This window comes from Elephas maximus, chromosome 6 (genome assembly GCF_024166365.1).
Source record: "Elephas maximus indicus isolate mEleMax1 chromosome 6, mEleMax1 primary haplotype, whole genome shotgun sequence".
Taxonomy (NCBI): domain Eukaryota; kingdom Metazoa; phylum Chordata; class Mammalia; order Proboscidea; family Elephantidae; genus Elephas; species Elephas maximus.
Window position 1 is genome coordinate 64,338,493 of NC_064824.1, and position 21,208 is coordinate 64,359,700.

General features: G+C 36.7%; 1 protein-coding gene across 5 annotated transcripts in view; it reads right to left on the reverse strand.

The window, feature by feature from the left end:
* The window catches only part of SCN9A (sodium voltage-gated channel alpha subunit 9), a 190,453-nt gene that overhangs the window by 30,707 nt on the left and 138,538 nt on the right, over window positions 1–21,208 (reverse strand). For all 5 annotated transcript variants that reach the window (XM_049887354.1, XM_049887351.1, XM_049887350.1 and 2 more), the window contains 2 exons: window positions 16,235–16,355; window positions 3,378–3,532 (listed from right to left, as the gene is read on the reverse strand). In XM_049887354.1, coding sequence (XP_049743311.1) covers window positions 3,378–3,532; window positions 16,235–16,355 — 276 coding nt within the window. The remainder of the gene's footprint in view (window positions 1–3,377; window positions 3,533–16,234; window positions 16,356–21,208) is intronic.

Here is a 21,208-nt window from a genome sequence, read left to right on the forward strand (position 1 = left end):
TCTAAGGTGTGTCTCTTGTAGGCAGCATATAGATGGATCGTGTTTCTTTATCCAGTCCGTGACTCTCTGTCTCTTTATTGGTGCATTTAGTCCATTTACATTCAGCGTAATTATAGATAAATAAGTTTTTAGTGCTGTCATTTTGATGCCTTTTCATGTGTGTTGTTGGCCATTTCATTTTTCCACATACTTTTTTGTGCTGAGACGTTTTTCTTAGTAAATTGTGAGATCTTCATGTTCATAATGTTTAGCTTTATATTAGTTGAGTCGTTACGTTTTTCTTGGCTTTTTTCTTGAGTTATGGAGTTGATGTTCCTTTTTGTGGTTACCTTATTATTTACCCCTATTTTTCTAAGTAAAAACCTAACTTGTATCATTCTATATCGCCTTGTATCACTCTCCATCTGGCAGTTCAATGCCTCCTGTATTTAGTCCCTCTTTTTGATTATTGTGACCTTTTACCTATTGACTTCCATGATTCCCTGTTATGTGTATTACTTTATTTATTTATTTTTTAGAATTAATCTTAATTTGTTTGTTTTTGTGCTTTCCCTATTTGAGTTGATATCAGGACGTTCTGTTTTGTGACCTTGTATTGTGCTGGTACCTGATATTATTGGTCATCTGACCAAACAATCTCCTTTAGCATTTCTTGTAGCTTTGGTTTGGTTTTTGCAAATTCTCTAAACTTGTGTTTATCTGTAAATATCTTAATTTCGCCTTCATATTTCAGAGAGAGTTTTGCTGGATATATGATCCTTGGTTGGCAGTTTTTCTCCTTCAGTGCTCTGTATACATCGTCCCATTCCCTTCTTGCCTGCATGGTTTCTGCTGAGTAGTCTGAACTTATTCTTATTGATTCTCCCTTGAAGGAAACCTTTCTTTTCTCCCTGGCTGCTTTTAAAATTTTCTGTTTATCTTTGGTTTTGGCAAGTTTGATGATAATATGTCTTGGTGTTTTTCTTTTTGGATCAATCTTAAATGGGGTTCGATGAGCATCTTGGATAGATATCCTTTCGTCTTTCATGATGTCAGGGAAGTTTTGTGTCAGGAGTTCTTCAACTATTTTCTCTGTGTTTTCTGTCCCCCCTCCCTGTTCTGGGACTCCAATCACTCGCAAGTTATCCTTCTTGACAGAGTCCCACATGATTCTTAGGGTTTCTTCATTTTTTTTAATTCTTTTATCTGATTTTTTTTCAGCTATGTTGGTGTTGATTCCCTGGTCCTCCAGATGTCCCAGTCTACATTCTAATTGCTCGAGTCTGCTCCTCTGACTTCCTATTGCGTTGTCTAATTCTGTAATTTTATTGTTAATCTTTTGGATTTCTACATGCTGTCTCTCTATGGATTCTTGCAACTTATTAATTTTTCCACTATGTTCTTGAATAATCTTTTTGAGTTCTTCAACAGTTTTATCAGTGTGTTCCTTGGCTTTTTCTGCAGTTTGCCTAATTTCATTTGTGATGTCTTTAAGCATTCTGTAAATTAGTTTTTTATATTCTGTATCTGATAATTCCAGGATTGTATCTTCATTTGGGAAAGATTTTGATTCTTTTGTTTGGGGGGTTGGAGAAGCTGTCATGGTCTGCTTCTTTATGTGGTTTGATATGGACTGCTGTCTCCGAGCCATCACTGGGAAACTAGTTTTTCCAGAAAATCCGCTGACTGGTACGTCGGCTCCTCGCTCTGAAAACAATCACTGTCTCCCCGTATTTGTTCGTTCTCCGTCTCTAAATCTGTGTTTGTTGTTCAGAGTTCGTAGATTGTTATGTATGTGATCGATTCACTTGTTTTTCCGAGTCTTTGTTGCAAGAGGGATCCACGGTACTGTCCACCTAGTCCGCCATCTTGGCCCCGCCTCCAGCTGTTACTTTTTATTCATTTTTTATATACACAGATTTTTTAAACTGGTGAACTCTCTGAGTAAAAGCACCCACTTTCTTAAAGTTTCTTGCTATTTCTTTCTCATGTGGATCATTTGAATTTCAATTTTTAGAGTGATCCTTCCTAAAACGTTTTCGTTTTAGACTCTTTCACTAAGTTTTGCTTTAATCTATTCTTTAATTTTCTTGTAATTTCTTTGTTGAAAGTCTCAGTCACAAATGTAACTCAGCAAAAAATAAATATCCTTTGTTATGAGGAATATAAGAGATAATGTGGACATAATCTGTCAAGAATTCTACTTGTATCCCACGTGACTTAAGCAGAATAGCCCTTTTATTATTATGTCTTTTTTTTTTCAGAAATGAGACTTGTTATGTGAAGCAATCCACTGTGGGCCCTAACCAACCCTACCTGTTCTTACTGCATATGCCAAGAAGATAAGGCCTTGACTGCTCTTTACCCAAGCCATTTCTCAGGTTGTGCTTGCAGTGAGTAACCTTGAGAAGTGGTGTCTCCCTCTGGGACAAAGAGCAAAATTGCTTACTGCTTGCTATAAAAGGATGGGTTCCCCAAGCTCAGTGTTCCTCAGCTGTGACTCAAACTCACTGTGTGTGCCGTATCTATCTGCACCTATATTATGCCCCTATGAGACTGGGGCAGGAGGAACTGACATAAACATCTTGAAGCTCATGCCATTATTTTCTGTGCCATGAGTAATAAAGCCCTTTGTCTTTGAACCAGAGGTCTTATAACTTCTGCCAGTACCTATGAAACAGTAACAGTCTAACTCATTAGGCTGTAAGTAGAGTAAAATGAAATTACAGACTCACAGAGACTGTCTAAGAGGCAAATTATGAAGTTCTTGGAAGTCCTGTTTTTAGTATAGTGGAATTTCCAGTGGTATCTCTAGCTGGAACTGTGCTTCTAATGGCTTACATCTGGCAGTGTCAATTGGAGAGAAACAAGAAAATGCTGAAGGGGCTCTTAGCTCTCCCAAATCTCTTTCTACCCTCAGGGAAGGTGTTTTGTATATATACGGGAATGAAAAACTTTTCTGATGTTCACCTCAAAAATAAGAGTCTATTTTCCTTATGGTAACATGTAAGATGCTTCCTAAGTCAATATTGACTCCCTGTCTCATGGTATCTCTGGCCATGTACTTGGTATTCCTCCCACAATACCTTCTGTATTTCAGCAACTTTTAATTTCATCCCATTTCTCTAATCATTTGTTTAGATGTCTCCCTTCCCCATTGTTCTCTGAACTCACTGAGAGTAATGCCTGGATCTTATCCTTCTTTGCATTCAGGGCAAGCATAATACCTAGCATATAATATTGCTCAGCAAACATTTACCAAGCTAAACTAAAATTTGGTCCTTGCTACTTGTTACTTCTTAAGTAAAACAACTTGCCATGGTACTTTTATCTTCTAGCTCATTTTAAAGAAAGTACTGACTTAATCAATATATTGATTTAGGAGTCAGATCACTTACCAGAGCACCACTGCTGAGCAGGATCATGAGAACAATGAAGCTTTCAAACCAATTGTGTTCAACTATCTTGTAGCAGGTTTTCCTTATGTTCCACCAGATTTTCCCTTTCCCTGACTCTATGTTAACTTGGCAGCATGGGAACCTCCGTATACAACCTGGCAAGAAAGACACAGATGTGAAATCTTGATATTCAGAATTAAATGCTTAAAATAGATTTTTGATGTAAGGCTTTCCCTGTGATACTGCCTCAACCAAATAATTGCAAACACTCATACCTGAAGTTTCAGGTAATTCTAGTTCATTGAGGAAAAAAAAATCTATCATCTATCTACCTACCTACCTATCTAATATCTATCTCTGTTGGAGGCTCAAACTCACCCACCGGCTCCATGGGAGAAGGACCAGGTGATCTGCTTCTGTAAAGATTAGCCAAGAGAACTCTATGGGGCGGTTCTACCCTGTCACATAGGGGATAGGTTCATTATGAGTTAGAATCGACTCAGTGACACCCAACACCACCACCACCACCACCATACATATAGTAATAAATGTTCTCTTTTTCTCTCAACTGCTCCCCCTGCTGGACGGGCACTTCCTACATGGGTTTCATTCAGTTTGGATGCCACCTTCTCACATCTCCTAACCCTCTATGGTATTTTCTTAACATTTGTCAGTTATTTCTAATTTAGAATGTATTCTTGTCTCTCTAATTCCCTGATTTCTTGTCAGTCTCCTTCACAGTGTTTAAACTACATTTCCCCCATTACTGCAGTCTTAATACAGTCTGATATATGATGAGCACTCAATAATTTTATGATATATGAATATGAATGAAAAAATAAATGAAGTCAATTTTGAGGACAAAACACATTTCAAGGACCTTTTCACTAGCAAAAAAAAAAAAATTTCCTTGACATGGATCTAGTCTACAATTTGTTGACACTTTCACTCCTCTATAAAAAACTCTTTGAGAAACACTGTTCTAAGTAATATGAAGAAAATTAGTGAAAAGTCCTAAAAACACCATCAAAAGATGAAAATGTTTCAAGTATTTTAAGTTAAAAACAAATCTGACTTTTGAATCATAGGTATAAAACATAGTGCTATGAAAAATTGAGACAATTTTATTTTAAACTCTTCATATTTATTCATTAGTTCATCAAATATTTATCAAGTGTCTTCTATGTACTGAGCTGTGTATATAATTCCCTCTCCTCAAGGAACTTCTTATTGGGTTTTGTTAAATACAGCAGTAGATACAAAAATAAATGACTATAACTGGATAATGCAACCAAAATGACAGCTATGCAGAGGGTATTTTGGTAGCACAGAATAAGTCCACCTAACCTGGCTTGTTTGTTGAGGAGAGGTCAGAGAAATCTTCCTGCAAGAGGACTCAAAGTAGTCAGAAAGAGCTTGGGTGGATCTCCAGGCCAAAAGCAGACAGAAAAAGTAATGCACACAGGAATTAAAGCCAGTTCAGAATTGTGATGAAAGCAAAATGTACACAAGAAACAGAGGTGAGAGATGAGGTTGGAGAAATTGGTCAGATTCTACCTTAAGGAGTTTGGCCTATATCCTTAGATGTTCAGGAGTAAGGGAAGGATTGTAAGCAGAGAAATGACTTAAGCAGACGGCAATTTAAATAAATGTCTCCAACAACTTCGTGGAGGACAGACTGGAAGAAAGGGGAGAGGCAGGGTTTGGGGTAAGGAAAGACCCAGTGCCAGAAAATCATTTAGGGTTCTGTTTAGTATCCCTGACAAGAGAAGAGAAGGGCAATATTAAGGCATTTCTACTAAGGAACTAGAGCAATAACAGATTCAACTCATATTTGGTAGGTAAAATCAGGAGGATTTAGTGAGTGACTGGATGTGGAATGTAACAGAAAGGGAGTCCTGGAAGACAGGGTAGATCTCAACAATGAAATGAAGACAATAGAAGCAGAAGCTTACGTGGGAGATAATGAGTTCTGGATGCCTGTGAACCTTCTAAACACAGATATCCTGGAGATATTTGCAGCTGTGAATCTGAAACTCAGGGAAAATATCTGGGCTAGAAAAGAATACGTTGGAATCAAAGTATGTAGGGTAAGGAGAGAAAAAGGCCAAATTGGAATATTCTGAACAGCAACATCAAGGGACAGAATTCAGTGGTGTGCTGGAGCTGGCTCATACTGGCTCATGAGAATTCATTTTTAAATTTTTGCTAACTGGTTGTTAAACAGAAACCCTGGTGGCATAGTAGGTAAGCGCTATGGTGCTAACCAAAAGGTCGGCAGTTTGAGTCCACCAAGGTGCTCCTTGGAAATCCTATGGGGCAGTTCTACTCTGTCTTATAGGGTTGCTATGAGTCGGAATCGACTTGATGGCAACAAGTTTGGTTGTTAAATGCAGCCTTTATTAAAAATTAAATTATATAAACTTCAAATTAAATAATATATGTTTTAAAACAAAAATAATACTCAAACTCACTACCTTCTGATTACAAGTTTTTACTATTATCTGTGTGCTTGAGGATATTTATATCTACTATGGTAGAAATACTTTATACTGTTCAGCTACTGTGTATCTCTTCCCAACTCCACTTTCAGTGAAGTCACTTCAATAGGTTGAAATCAGCCACGGTGGGAATCTTTACACTACAAAAATAATCAAATCAGGGCTTGTTGATTTTCTAGAGTAGACTTAAGGAAGTGATGAAGGAAATGTTGGTAAAACAGATTACACGTGAAAGAATGGGTGTTTGTAGCCATTATATTGTGAATAGCACAAAGAATTGAGGAAATATTCTTCTAGTATTCAAAAACTATTATTTGTTTCAGCCAAGCACTGTTCATGCCATTGATGAAGAAGAAAGTTCTGGCATATAGCTTATTTTTCCGTTCATCTTACTGATTAACATAAATGAAAAGACCAACCTTTTCATGTTGAAACTATATTTGTTCTTCAGTTGCTATCATAGGTTGTCTATGAATACAGAAGTCTGGCAAAATCAAAAGCATTCTGTGAGAAACAATCAGCTGTATGGAATTCAGAGTATGTTCCATATATTGTTATTATTTGCAAAGCGTAAGCCACATATCCGTTCTGTCAGTAAAATTTACAATGAAGTGATGTACGTATGTGTACTTTCTTTGTATTGGAGAGATGGTTTTTAGACATTCACCTAAACACACTGGAAGGGAGAAACCTTGAAGGAAAAGGAGACAGTTGGAGTGGTGAGAGATTACCCGGAGAACCCAGAGGCTACAGCAACAAGGAAGTCAGGGAGTAAAAAATGTCATGAAAGAGTGTTGAACAGGGCCATCACTAGAGAGGTCCAGAGTGATGATGGAAAAATTAAAAAAATCAACAGAATCAAAAAAAGAAAAACAACCGAAACTAATATTGAAAAAGAAAAGGATTTAAAAAGAGGAACTACAATTAATTCCTCTCTCAAAAAACTTAAAAGTGTGTAATTAAGAGACTCATTTGAGGGAATGTTGAAGGTGGGAGGGTAAGAATAGGCAGCACTTTTTTGATATGGCTTCAGAAGCTGGCAAGTTCGGCCCTTAAATAATAATTTCCTTTTCTATAAAATATTTCAATAAAAAAAATAGTGAGCTTAAAATATTGTGAGAATCATAAGCTGGAAGTCATGAAACAACAAAACTAGAATTTTCTTCATGAACTACACCTGTTAGACACTGTCTTGTTATGGCTCCTTTTATGTTTCTGAAGTAAAATTAGCTCATTGCTCCAGGTAATACTAGATATCCCTAGAACTTTAATTTCTAGAACTACAGGAATGTAGCAAGCTATGTATTTTCCCTAATTTCTGGAGTTTTGCTATCATGTGCAATTTCTGTGTTCCCCTCTTTCTCTCTGGTAGGTTATATTTCCAAAAGGCTGAGATGTGTCTGTCATTACTTTTCTTTCTGCTCCTCGTGCTTACTACAGTCCTCTACACAACTTAATACATGGTATATGATTGACTTAAAAAAGATGTGATGCCCAAAAAAGACTTCCAAAATCTTCTTTGCCTTTAGTTGTAATCTGAAAGGTTGCATATCTACAAATTCTAGAATTTACACAAAGATTGGATGAAAAAGGAAAAAAAAAAAAAAAGAAACTCAGGTTGCATGGAAAACATACCCATGACTTCATTTATCCAATGTTAATTCCAGTTAACATGATATTGTATCTGAAAAGACTTACTTTCATTGTACATGTAATTCCTTTATATCTCAAACACATTTAGTTAAGAGGGGATATTTTATAAAACGAGATAGAAAAATAGTAATAGGGTGGGGTCGGAAATTGAACTCCTGGATAATTTCTTTCAAGGCAGAAGAAAACATCAGAGAGTAGAAAAATTGAGGTGAATTTTTTTTTATATTAACTTAATGCTTAATAATTTTAGAGTTTATCTCAAATTAAAAAAAAAAAAAAAACAACAAATATCCTGTGCAGAACAGAATCTAGCTGCCTCAAGTTTAAATAGCAGAGGAGAAAGTTATCTTTTTGGTTAAGAAGATTTTACTATATGAGATTTATTTTAGTCAGTCTTGAAATTGATGAGAAAAATTAATGATTGAGGCAAGAAAAAACACTATGCATCCTAATTAGAAAAGTAAGTAAACTTTTCATCTGAGATGGTGGTTCATAAATATTGCCCTCAGGGTTTATAACACCTCAGAGAGTTTCTCTTTTTTGGAGGCAGGAGTGCTCAACCGCCTGTCTGGCTTTCATGCAAAGGCCAAGAGATTTCCATCCTAGCTGGTTAGCAACATTATCACACCTTCTTCTTAAAATGACTATTAATTAACGAAAACATAACAGAGAACCTCTCAAACATTTTAATGGGTCCCAGTGAGTAAATGCTGTTTCTTTTGGGTGGTTTCATTAATTTGCTCTCATGATGCATTACATAAAGTCTATGCTAGGTTTCATCATGTTAAACCAATGCTCTCAGATAAAAAAAAGAGACCACTAACCACTTTTAAGATGGACTGCCCATTAATAAAAATTATAACAACAATAACAAAAATATAGCAGTATGATCAGTACACGTAGTGTAAAAATTGATTAGGTAAACAAACCTTTACTTCACTACTTCTTAAACATTTCTAAATCCTGTAAAACAAATATTTGGTTAACATTTTCTCCCCAGCACCACTCCAAAAAAAGGACAAGAGGGTTGGGTATTGTGTTGTTAAAGTTAGAATTTTTTATTTTATAGGAAATTATTGAGCTGAGGACATTTTTGGGGGGAAACTGAATAGGCTCCTCCTACCAAATTAATCGAAAATACTTTATTTTGAAAAATGTTGGTGTCCCTCTCAAACCTAATTCTGATTATGTAGTTTATTAATTGTATAATCCAAAAGGAATATAAAACCATGTAGAATCAAAGAGGCATGTCATGCTCATAATTACAGGTTGCCACGACATGTGGCATCAAGGAGAGTGAGGAACAAGGCAAACTCTAGGGTTAAAGAAACTATCTTCAGTCTTGAATTATGAAGCTACTGGAACAGAACTAAGGTAAGACATGGCATAGAATAGGGGAGCAATAAAAAAAGAGGAAGAAGATGCAGATCAATAAAACACATTAGTAAAGTGATAGTTGTGAAGATGAAAAGAATTGGTGGTTTTGAGGCAATGGACAACAAAACCACTTCAGTATTCGTCTTCAGTGAAAACACAACTACTTTGATGTGACTGTCTCCCACACTTCCTTTGACGTTTTTGCTGCCTTTCAGGTAGCAAAAATTTCTAGAGGTCAAATGCTGCTCTGACCTGGCTTTGGTTCTACCTGTGATCTTGTAGGCCAATCATGAATTGGTAAGAGTTATTTCCAATGTAAGTGAATGAGTTCCTGATTTCCCGCCCTTACAAGCCCACTTTTCTCAAAGTCTTCATGTGGCAAGTATATACTTCCAGTTTCTGAGGCCCCGACCTTGGAGTCATCTTTGACTCCTCTTTTTCACATGTTACATTCAAACCATCAGGAAATACTTTAAGCTCTAACTTCAAAATATATCTAGAATCTCACTCTCAGCATCCCCAACACTACCACACTAACTACTATCATCTCTCACCCAGTTCACTGAAAGAGCCTCTAAGAGGTCTCCCTGCTTTTTCCATGACTATACACCCATCTATTTTCAAAACTACATGTTGTGAGGCTTTTAGATCAGATCCTTATAGTGTCCTTCAATCTGGCCCCTACTACATCTGTGATCTCAACTTTTGCCATTCTTCCCATCTCTCAATCTACTCTAGGCATACCAGTCCTTTGATTTGCCTTAAACGTTATGCATAAGCCCACATTGGGTTATTGTACCTAAAATAATCTTCCTTTAGATATTTGCATGGCATATTTCAATTTTCTTCAGGCCTCTGATTAAATGTCATCTTTTTAGAAAGGCCTTCTCTGACCACTATATTTATATGAGAGTAGACTGACATCCCTCACCCTTTTCCCTTTACTGGCTCCACAGCACTTCTTACTTATGTGACCTGCTACCTATTTACATGTTTACTGGGACAGGGTCATTGTTTTGCTCACTGCTCTATCTCCAGTGCTCAAAACTGTGCCTGGTATTTAATGAATCATTTGTTGAATAAATAAAAGGAATGATTTGAGTGAATAAATCATAGAAAGGCTGATCAATTTGACTGCCCTGTTGAATTTATCAGGCTAAGCCTAGTGACTGGGTAAAGCCCCCAACGGAGCAAATCTGCTCAAACTGACCTGATTCAGAGGTGTGCATTCCCTCAGGCCATTTTTAATGGTTCAGGCCAAGGTTCATTTGAAAAATGTGTTTATGTGCTGGCTTCAATTTAGAAAAAAAAAAAAAAAATTTAGAAGTTATGATTAATCTCAAAGTAATCACAAAAATATTCTCATTGATGTTCTGTAGAATTAAAATAACCTTTATAAAGTTTGATTTCAATAACATTTTAAGTTATAATGTTTATAAGGATTTCATTTTATTTGGATCCACAATCAATGCCCATCAAAGCAGCAGTCAAGAAATCAACGTATTGCACCGGGCAAATGTGCTGCAAAAGACCTCTTTAAAGTGTTGAAAAGCAAAGACGTCACCTTGAAGACTAAGGTGTGCCTGACCCAAGCCATGATATTTTCAATTGCCTCATATGCATGTGAAAGCTGGACAATGAATAAGGGGGACTGAAGAAGAATTGAGGCCTTTGAATTATGGTGTTGGCAAAGAATACTTAATATACCGTGAACTGCCAAAGGAACTAACAAATATGTCTTGGAAAAAGGACAGCCAGAATGCTCCTTAGAAGTGAGGGTGGCAAGACTTTGCCTCATATAATTTGGACATGTTATCAGGAACGACCAGTCCCTGGAGAAGGACATCATTGCTGCTAAAGTAGAGGGTCAGCGAAAAAGAGGAAAGCCCTCAATGAGATGGATTGGCACAGTGGCTGCAGCAATGGGTTTAAGCACAACAGTGATCATGAAGATGGTGCAGGACCAGGCAGTGTTTTATTCTGTTGTATATAGGGTTGCTATGAGTCAGAATTGACTCGATGGCACCTAATAACAACATCTCAGTAACATAGCATCCATAGTCTGAAATTGCATAGAATTAATGTTTTTATAGAGGGTTGAGGAGTTGTTGGGTGGCGCAGATGGTTAAGCACTGGGCTACTAACTGAAAGGGTGGTGATTTGAGGCCCCCCAGAAGTGCCTCGGAAGAAAAGCATAGAGATCTGCTTCTGAAAGGTCACAGCTATGAAAGCCCTCTGGTGCACAATTTTATTCTGGCAGACATAAGGTTGCCATGAATAGCAATCAACTTGATGGCAATGGGTTTATAGAACATTTACGTTTTTCTAAAGCTTCTTTTTTGTTTGAAGCCATCATTTGCTTAACAGCCCAACTTCTTTCTAATTTTCCTAAAATTTTAAGTCAGGGTCATTCATAAAATGGATAGAGGAAATCTTGGTAGCATCTGTACAGATCCGAGTTTCCATGGTACTTACTGAGCAACAAGTCATACATGTTGTTGAGATTCTTAAATTCCTTTAACACAAGCACTTGTAAAGGAAACTCCATGTGTGTGGCTTATAGCACTAATTTCAGCAAACACAAAATTTATATTGATTGGGTATCATACTTCTTCGCTTCTCACAGAAAATGAGGTTTGGGTTGTATTTAAAGAAAATTTATGCATTCCTTACAGTTTGCAGATACCTTTCTTGCCAGTAATATGTGTTAGTGCATGAGGTTGCAGGAGATTGTTTGAAAAACATCTTGGAGAATGAAAGCAAGTCAATGATTTCTGCAAAAATACCGAGGATAAGCCCCTGAGTAGGCAGTAAGTCACTAGCACCAAAGGTAGCATAGTTTCTAAATAGAATTTATAAGCACTATATCATAAAAAAAAAAAAAATCATATAATACCCTTGATGTGAATGTTAATGTTATCTTCATTTACAGATGAGAAACCCGAGATACAACAAGAGGAAAAATTGTGTGATAGCAATGACAAAAAAAAAAAAAAAAAAAGGTAGCTACAGAGGCTGCTTAGGTACCACCAAACACCTCATGGGATTTGGTTCCTTGGTTTGGAGGTTTAAGGTCATGGTTTCATGGGACATCCCAGTTAGTTGGCCTAATAATGTGTTATGTGTTTCTGTTCTACCCCCTAGTTCGTTGCTTAGTGCCTAGGGTCTTAAAAGCTTGCAAATGGCCATCCAAGGCAAAATGACTGGTCTCTATTCACCTGGTACAGGGGAAGAAAGAGAGTCAGGAATAGGAGAATAAAGAATGTGTGTTTAATTGCCTCCATGAACAACCCCATCTCTTGTCATGGGACCAGAAGAACTGGATGGTGCCCGGCTACAATTACTGAAGAGCCCTGATGGCACAGTGGTTAAGAGCTCAGCTGATAACCAAAAGGTTAGCAGTTCAAATCCACCAGCTGCTCCTTGGAAATCCTTGGGGTAGTTCTACTCTGTCCTATAGGGTCCTGATGAGTTGGATCTGACTCGCCAACACCTAACAACAACCATTACTGAATATTTCAATCAAAGATTTAAGAACAGAATCCTGATCAAAAGGGAGAAAATGCAGAAAATAATTTCAAATTCTCATGGACTCTAGACTTTCTGGAGCCATGGAGGGTGGATGAACCCCAGAAACGATTGCCCTGAGATAATCTTTAAACCTTAAGCCAAAAATATCTTCTGAAGTCTTCTTAAAACTGAAAAATATTTTAGCTTAACTAGCAAAAAATGTCTGCCTTGAGCATAATGCTCTTTTAAGAACTATCAATATGGGATCAAATTGATAGCAGCAACTCAAAAGGTTAGATAGGAACTTTAAAAAAGGAGGGTGAGAACGGTTGCACAACTCGAAGAATATAATCAATGTCACTGAACTGTACACGTAGAAACTGTTGAACTGGTGTATGTTTGGCTGTGTACAGTCTCAACAACAACAATAAAATAAATAAAATTTAAAGAAAAAAAATGTTCCCGAGGACTTACTGCCAGTTAGCAGTAGGTCACTTAGAACTCATATTTATCAGGCTTCAAAATGTGTACTTTATATTATTGTATTGTATTTTTTATTACAATCTATTACAGGTTTGCTTATGTGCATGTGCTTAGATGGCAGAATACTTACCCAGACAATACTTACTCAGACAATGCTATAAACTTTCCTATGTTAGATCAAAATTATTCCTTTGAATAACATTTTAAATCCACCATCTGAGTAACTTCTGACTATAATCTCCAAATAGATGTGATACTAATATCTGTGACTGACTAGCTCCATTCATTAGCAAGAACAGTTACAACAGCATAAATATCACAGGCTGATTCTAATATTTTTAAGCTTACAAACCTATTGTTTGCTACATAATTCTATTGAAAAATCATAAATAATCACACAAATTCATAATTACTACGGGAAAGGGAAATAAATTTATTTAAGCTACAATATTTACTAAATATCTGATATGTGCCTTGAATCTCCGAAATTCAGCAGTGACTGGAAGGTATCGATTACCATTTTTGCTGATGTTACTGGGGATGCAAAGTTACAACACACAGTCTCGTCTCTTGAGGACCTTACCAGATACTTGCAAAAATCAACTTATGAACACATAAATTAGGCAGAAACAGATTAAACAGGAGCAAATCACTCCCAAAGATAGAAACAAAGTGTTAAGGACACTGGAGGATGTGGGGAGAGGGGGGAAGCTTTATTTAGGAGCTGATAAGGGGCTGGGTCCTCAAATGATGAGGTAAAAAGGGAAACAAGATATGGCATTACAGTTAGAGGGAAAGCATGTTCGAAAATACCCTACTGTGAAAATCCCTGGCATATTCCGGTAGTGAGAAGTTCAGTATGACAGAAATTGGATGCGTGGGAGTACTGTTAAAAAAACAAAACAAAACAAACAAACAAAAACAGTATTTTGTTGTTGTTAGGTGCCATCAAGTTGATTTTCAACTCATAGAGGCCACATGTGACAGAGCAGAACTGCCCCATAGGGTTTCTTAGGCTGTAATCTTCCTGGGAGGGAAACCTTGGTGGCGCAGTGGTTAAGTGCTACGGCTGCTAACCAAGAGGTTGGCAGTTTGAATCCGCCAGGTGCTCCTTGGAAACTCTATCTGGCAGTTCTACTCTGTCCTATAGGGTCGCTATGAGTCAGAATCGACTCGACAGCAGTGGGAATCTTTATGGGAGCAGATCGCCAGGTCTTTTCTCCTGCGGAGAGGCTGGTGGGTTCAAACCACTGACCTTTCAGTTAGCAGCAGAGCACTTAACCACTGCATCAGAAGGGTCCCTTAAAAAAACAAAAACAAACAACAACAGCAAAAAAATATATACTGAGCCCAAATGTAAGGGTCTTCACATACCAATTAAGGAGTTTGGATTTTATCCAATAGTCCTCAAATTCAGGCATGCATAAAAATCACTCAAAAGGCGTAGGCCCTATCCTCAGAGTTTCTGATCAACTTGTGCCTAGAAAAGAGCTTGGGGTGGACTCGAAGACTGTAGCTTGAGAGAGAGGATAAATCATGATGTCATGAATGTGAGAAAGACTGGAGGCAGCAGTAGATTTGATGGAAGAGACCCCACTAAGTTTGTTTTAAACTTACAAATCTTGAAATGTTTTAGAACATCAGGAGGAGATGGCCAATGAGGAGCTGAAGGTAGATCTGGAACTCAGGAGCAAGGTCAGGAGTAAAGACTATGATGTAAGAGCAAAGAGCACAGAAATGACAGCTTAAGTCATAGACATGGATGAAATCCCTCAGGGCTGCAGAATAAGAAAAGAAGATAACCAAGGACCAAAATGTGGGGAACATCATTATTTATGGGATGCGCAGAAAAACAGTCATTAAGAAAAACACGGAAAGGCAATCATAACCTTCAGAGAGGTAAAAGGAGAACAAAGGTAGTGTAGCTTCTAAACACAAGGGATGGAAGAATTTCAAGATAGACTGTGGTCAATTGCATCAAATGGTTTACTGACAGTTGGCAAGTAGCTTCAGTTTTTGATGTAAAAGGCAATAGTACCGTTTACCCCATTAGCTTGTATTCTGCTAACTCCATGGAGCTGGGAACAACAGCAGAGTGCTGTATAGTATGTTGTTGTTAATTGGCATTGAGCGGATTCTGACTCGTGGTGACCCTATGTGTACAGAGTAGAACAGCTCCATAGCAGTGGTGTCACTAGGGTGTGTGGGGTGCAGACCTCACTGGGTGACACCAAAATGACTGTCTATAAAATCTTTGTGCAATATTTCAGCAGAAATGTATTATTTTTAATAAAATATCCCTGTGGTTAGTTATAACAACAAAGACATTTTTCATAAGCCCAGCTTACATGTAACAATATACCTACAAGGCTAAAACTCTATGCTAATTTACTTTTTGAACCTTAATATGGGGCAGTCCTACTCTGCCCTCTAGTGTCCCTATGAGTCGGAATCGACTCGACGGCAGCAGGCGGGTTAACGTGCTCCCGTCAGAGCTGTCATTATTACCCAATTACGATGACACTTTGAAACGTGGTTTTGTCTGCCCATGCTAGAAGCACGCTCTGTTGTTTTTGTTGCTGCTGACGTTTTTATAGTTGCTGATTTTGTCAAATTTTCTGGTGTTTTAGCTACAATATTGTGGTAAGTAGTATTTGTGAACCTGAACTTTTTTGAGAATGAAGTAGTAATTAAAGGAAAAGAAGGAGAAAAATAAAAAAGGCTTCTGCTCAGTTAGTAATAAGGTTGTAACTAATAATGTAATTCAATATAGAAAGATTTAACAAAACAATTATCGTTAGTATTCATTAATCTAAGAAATATTACATTTAAGCAATTTACAACTCTATCACATATTATTCTAGGATTAAAATTGATAGTAAACATTACTAAGGATTCTGTATGGTCTGGTATGGTAAGAGGTCCATGGGAGGAGGGGTGACACCATGAATTACAGCACTGGGTGACACCAACCCTAGTGATGCTACTACAGGGCTTTCTTGGATGTGGCTTTTTGTAAGCACATCACCAGGCCTGTGTCCCGAGGTGCCTGTGGGTGGGTTTGAACCACCAACGCTTTGTATAATACTTAACCACTCAGGCACTTGCTTTATAGAATAGCAAACTGTAACTATAAATTTTATTAATACAATGTTTAAGCATGGAAGCTGAAGCCTAGAGAGCTCCAGTGACGTCCCCTTAGTCATAGAGCCATGGCAGAATTAGAACCAAACAGGGTCCTCTGACATTTGGTAAACACTCCTGGGAAGTATTAAGACAAAACCCAAAACACTAATAAATGGATGCTAATCAAGGTCTCAATTTTTCTCTTACCATCTGTGAAACAGGCCTCTGGCTCATCTGGATTTATGGGTTCAGCCTCTGCTTCTTCTCCTTCTCCCGGCACTGGGTTATCAACTGTGCTGCATTCAGAAGAACTCCATGGGTTCGATCTCTAAAAAAAAAATCCACCACCCCACCAGATAGTACATTTAGCATTCATTCAAATCCTGCGATTAAGCCAGATTTAATGATCAGAGTCATGCAAAGTGTTATGAAAACAGATTAACAAGTATGATGGCCATAAACACATATAAACACACATTAAGATCAAGTAACCTTACAATGTACCTATACTTGATCTTTCTATCTACACATCCTGTGGAAATACACTGTATTGTTTTCATTATGCTAACAAGTAAATATTTCAAGAAACTGGCATAAGGTAACATTTTGATGTTAACTATCACATTTGCAAAGTATTGGCCACATTTTTATTATTATGTTTTAAATTTATGTACAACAATTATTATTTTAGGACAACCAAGACCCAAACAGCAATAACACTACAAGTGCCAAATTGCTAAGGCTTGTTAATTGAAAGGTGAGGTCTGACAACTAGCAGAAAACACTTATTGATACTAAAGATTGAAGAAAAAAAATTAGTGTAAGATAAACCCTAAACATATTTTTCCTATTCTCTTCAATTTATAAACATGTAGCAGGATGATATAGATAGAAGGTGTTCCACCAAGACAAAAAAAGAGTTCAATGTATTGGAATCAAAATGCCAAAGACCAACAGTCATCAGGGAACTGAAAGAGAAAGCACTGTAATTCTTTAGAACTGAGACCAAGTCCTTAAACTCTGAAAACAGAAGTATTGGCCTGGATTTTGAGGCAAAGGAATGGGAGGAACTGCTGACAGAAGAAATAAATGCACCTCACTGCTATTAGACAAAATATCAACAACTCATAAATAAATAGTTACAATGGTTTTCTCAGCTAGACACAACTTGTAAATAAAATGATTCTTATTTGCAGAATTCTGACTTAGGCTAAATTAATGAAAACATAAACACCAATATTTGGTTTTCTCACTGTTTGCAAAAGCATGTCAAAGAAACTGTAGGCCAAGTTAATTTATAATCAAGTAAAAATTGAGGGCATTTTATTCATTGTGTCCTGCCACTGAAACTTTTTTTCATAGTCAGCTTTTATGCATGTTATTTTTGTTAATTACATTCAGAGTTATGCTCAGACTTGATTATATAATCAATTATAATTATTCAGTATTATTGTTCACTGGTACAGAAATCATCAAAATATTTAATATGAATCACAAATAACCTGTATCACAGGTCAAATTATTGTTGCTAATAGATTTTTAGAAATTCATTGTTTCCCAGGACTGCATTACAGTATTTACACAGTAACTATTTCAGTACTGTATATAAAGTTAAATATTTATGAATGTGTCCTGGAAATATAGACAATTGAGGTCTAATTCATCCTTACCCTTTGATTTATATACTTGTTAAAATATAAGTATCTTTCATAGGGTCTTAAAGCTTAAAATATCTTAAATAAAAAGGCCAACATCTATAAGTTCTTAAGGGGAAATATATTAAATTTTCATATCAACCATTGCTCAATTTAATTATTGAACTTCTTTACAGCTTTTTATTTATTGGAGATCATCTATAATATTAACAGTTGTTTTTCATCTTGAGCATAATCATATTTACAGAGGATCATGCCAATGCATAATTAATTTTACAAGTATTTTCATTTTTATAAACTTAATCATTTATGTAGTTTTCCTTTCTTATAATGTGGAAAGTGGAAGAATATACTATACGAGCAGTGAAATTAATTAGTATGAAAATTTCCCTTTTGATATTATAAATGTATTATTCTATAATTTTCACATGGATATGATTTTAATAAAAAGTAAAAAATTTGTCACTTATGTGCTTGTCAGCAAAAATAGTTTAACTTTGGCAGTCTATATATATACACAAATAAAAATAAATGCAAATATAAAATCATAGAGGTAGACATGCTAGTATTAGGGGTATGAAGCATACCATAGGTAGCACTCCTGCCTTTTTATTAAATATGATAATGACTATAAGTACCTTCTAAAATTCTCTATTTTTCCCTAAAAGTGATAATTGGTTAAAAAATCTAAATGTACAATGGTATATATAGTGGGAAAAAGTCTCTTCCACTATCTTCCTGATTCTATTTCATAGAAGTAATTACTGTAATCTTTGTGTCTCTTTGCAAATTCTCTAATGTGCATTCATCAAACACTATTTCTGAAACATTATTTGACTGTAAACTTACGTATTTTTTCTTTTTTATTGTGCTTTAAGTGAATGTTTACAAATCAAGTCAGTCTCTCAAAAATTTATATGCACCTCGCTAATTGCTCTCCCCTTAATCAGACAGCACACTCCTTCCCTCCACTCTCTCAGTGTCCATCGGCCAGCTTCTGACCCCCTCTGCCCCCTCATCTCCTCTCCAGGCAGAAGTTGCCAATTTAGTCTCATGTGTCTACTTGATCCAAGAAGCTCATTTTTCACCAGTATCATTTTCTATTCCATTGTCCAGTCCAATCCGTCTGAAGAGTTAACTTTGGGAATGGTTCCTGTCTTGGGCTTACAGGTCTGGGGACCATGACCACCGGGGTGCTTCCAGTCTCAGTCAGACCATTAAGTCTGGTCTTTTTATGAGAACTTGGGGTCTGCATCCCACTGATCTCCTGCTCCCTCAGGGGTTCTCTGTTGTGTTCCCTGTCAGGGCAGTCATTGGTCGTAGCCAGGCACCATCTAGTTCTTCTGGACTCAGGCTGATGTAGTTTCTGGTTTATGTGGCCCTTTCTGTTTCTTGGGCTCAAAATTACATTGTGTCTTTGGTATTCTTCATTCTCCCTTGCTCCAGGTGGGTTGAGACCAACTGATGCATCCTAGATGGCTTCATGCTAGCGTGTAAGGCCCCAGATGCCACTCTCTAAAGTGGGATGCAGAATGTTTTCTTAATAGATTTTATTATGCCAATTCACTTAGATGTCCCCTGAAACCATGGTTCCGAAACCCCTGCCCTTGCTACGCTGGCCTTTGAAGCATTCAGTTTATTCAGGGAACTTCTTTGCTTTTGGTTTAGTCCAGTTGTGCTGACCTCTCCTGTACTGTATGTTGTTCTTCTCTTCACCTAAAATAGTTATCTACATCTAATTAGTGAATACCCGTCTTCCTCCCTCCCCCCTCTCATAACCATCAAAGAATATTTTCTTCTCAGTTTAAACTATTTCTCGAGTTCTTATAATAGTGGTCTTATACAATATTTGTCCTTTATGTATTTAGGAAGTCTCTTCATCATTATTGAAAATATAATCAAATCAAATTCTTTATTACTCCTCATGGTTCTCCTTCCGATTGCCTTGAAGATATGTTTTCTACAACATTGCTTGTGAGCAAACACTGTGTGTTTTGATGTGTTAAATACAGTTGTCGCATTAGAACTTATCCTAAGATGGTCACTTATGAATTTATCACCAACATTTCCTGAGACAGCCATTAACATTTTAAGGCTCTTTTGTGCTAGTATGGATGGTAGTTAGTGCTAGTTGGTTATTTCTTGTTCTGAGAGATATAAAGTAGGATTGTCTAAGAACTTGAAATACTGGCACTCAAAAGTTGAACATCATCAAACTGTAGAAAATACAAATTCAAAAAAAACCTCCCTCAAAGAGGATGGCTGGTTTTGAAACATCCCAAAGATGTGACATTTAAAAAATACTTTCTAAGACTGTTCGTTTCACACAATAAAAGAAAGGTATTCTTTGAGCAAAGCTCAAGAAGAAAGTAATTTTTTTATTAGATTCAAATCAATATCACCCATCTTTAGATTTTATGGTATAATTTTATCCATCATCCATAATGATGATCCAAAATCATTAGGAGTAAAGGATCAAAGGATCTTTAGAGAGGAATTCCACAGGCTGCCACTGTGCTTTGTGTGAGTACTTTGAACGTGCAGGAGTCCAGTGTCTCTAAGTTCACCATTCCACTGTGAGCTAATTTGATTTTAAAATGTATTCTCCGGTGTAGAACACAAATCTGCTTTCCTTTCCCTTGCAATAGTTAGGGCATTATTTTTGCCTTCTGGTGAAATGCAAACATTCTCTTCTTACAGCCTTTTATTTATTAGAGATCATCTATAATATTATCGGTTATATTTTTCATCTTGAGTGTAATCATATTTAATTCCTTTATATGTTTAGTGTCTGGGCTGGTCCGGGTCTTTCCTATGCTTTTCTGTTCCCTCTGGTTTTGTCAAGATTCTATTTAAAAAATGATGCCCCAAATTGAAAAAAATACTACAGATATCCTCAATATTTGAAAAAGTCAGTAGTATTTCCCCCTGTGTTATCTGCATTTTCAAGTTACTTTGACTAATTTAGCAGAAGATTGTCTGTTTACTTACTGTTATAATATACTCTTGGCTGATATTACAGTTAAAGTAACTAAATTCCAGCTCCAATTCCAGGAAAGGACCAGAAAACCAAGCTTTTTCCTTCCTAATGTTCTTTCTTTATTGCTATGAAAGAAATATTGTGTAAGCTGTTTAGGAACAGCTGCTCATTCAGCAGGACATCCGCTCCACTGTTCCATCACAGACAGCATGTTGAAGAAATAATGAGGTCAAATCTCAGCCAACACCAAGGAAATTCAAAATAATTCCAGAGTGTCACTGAGAGTTCTTAATATTACAAGGACCTTCTACCTAGTGTCCTTTATATCCAATAATATAACAAATCATTTAGGTAACTAGAAGATAAGATCTTGAATATAAAAACAAGCAACGTTTTACCATGCGTGTTCACAGAAGAGTGATAGACTGATTCTAGCTTTCTCAGCCAGACTCTATATAGTATCAACTTGGACTTGCATTCCAATGAAAAGGCAGTCTTGAGACACAAAGTGCCCACATTCAAGGGATTTATGCACTAACACAGAAC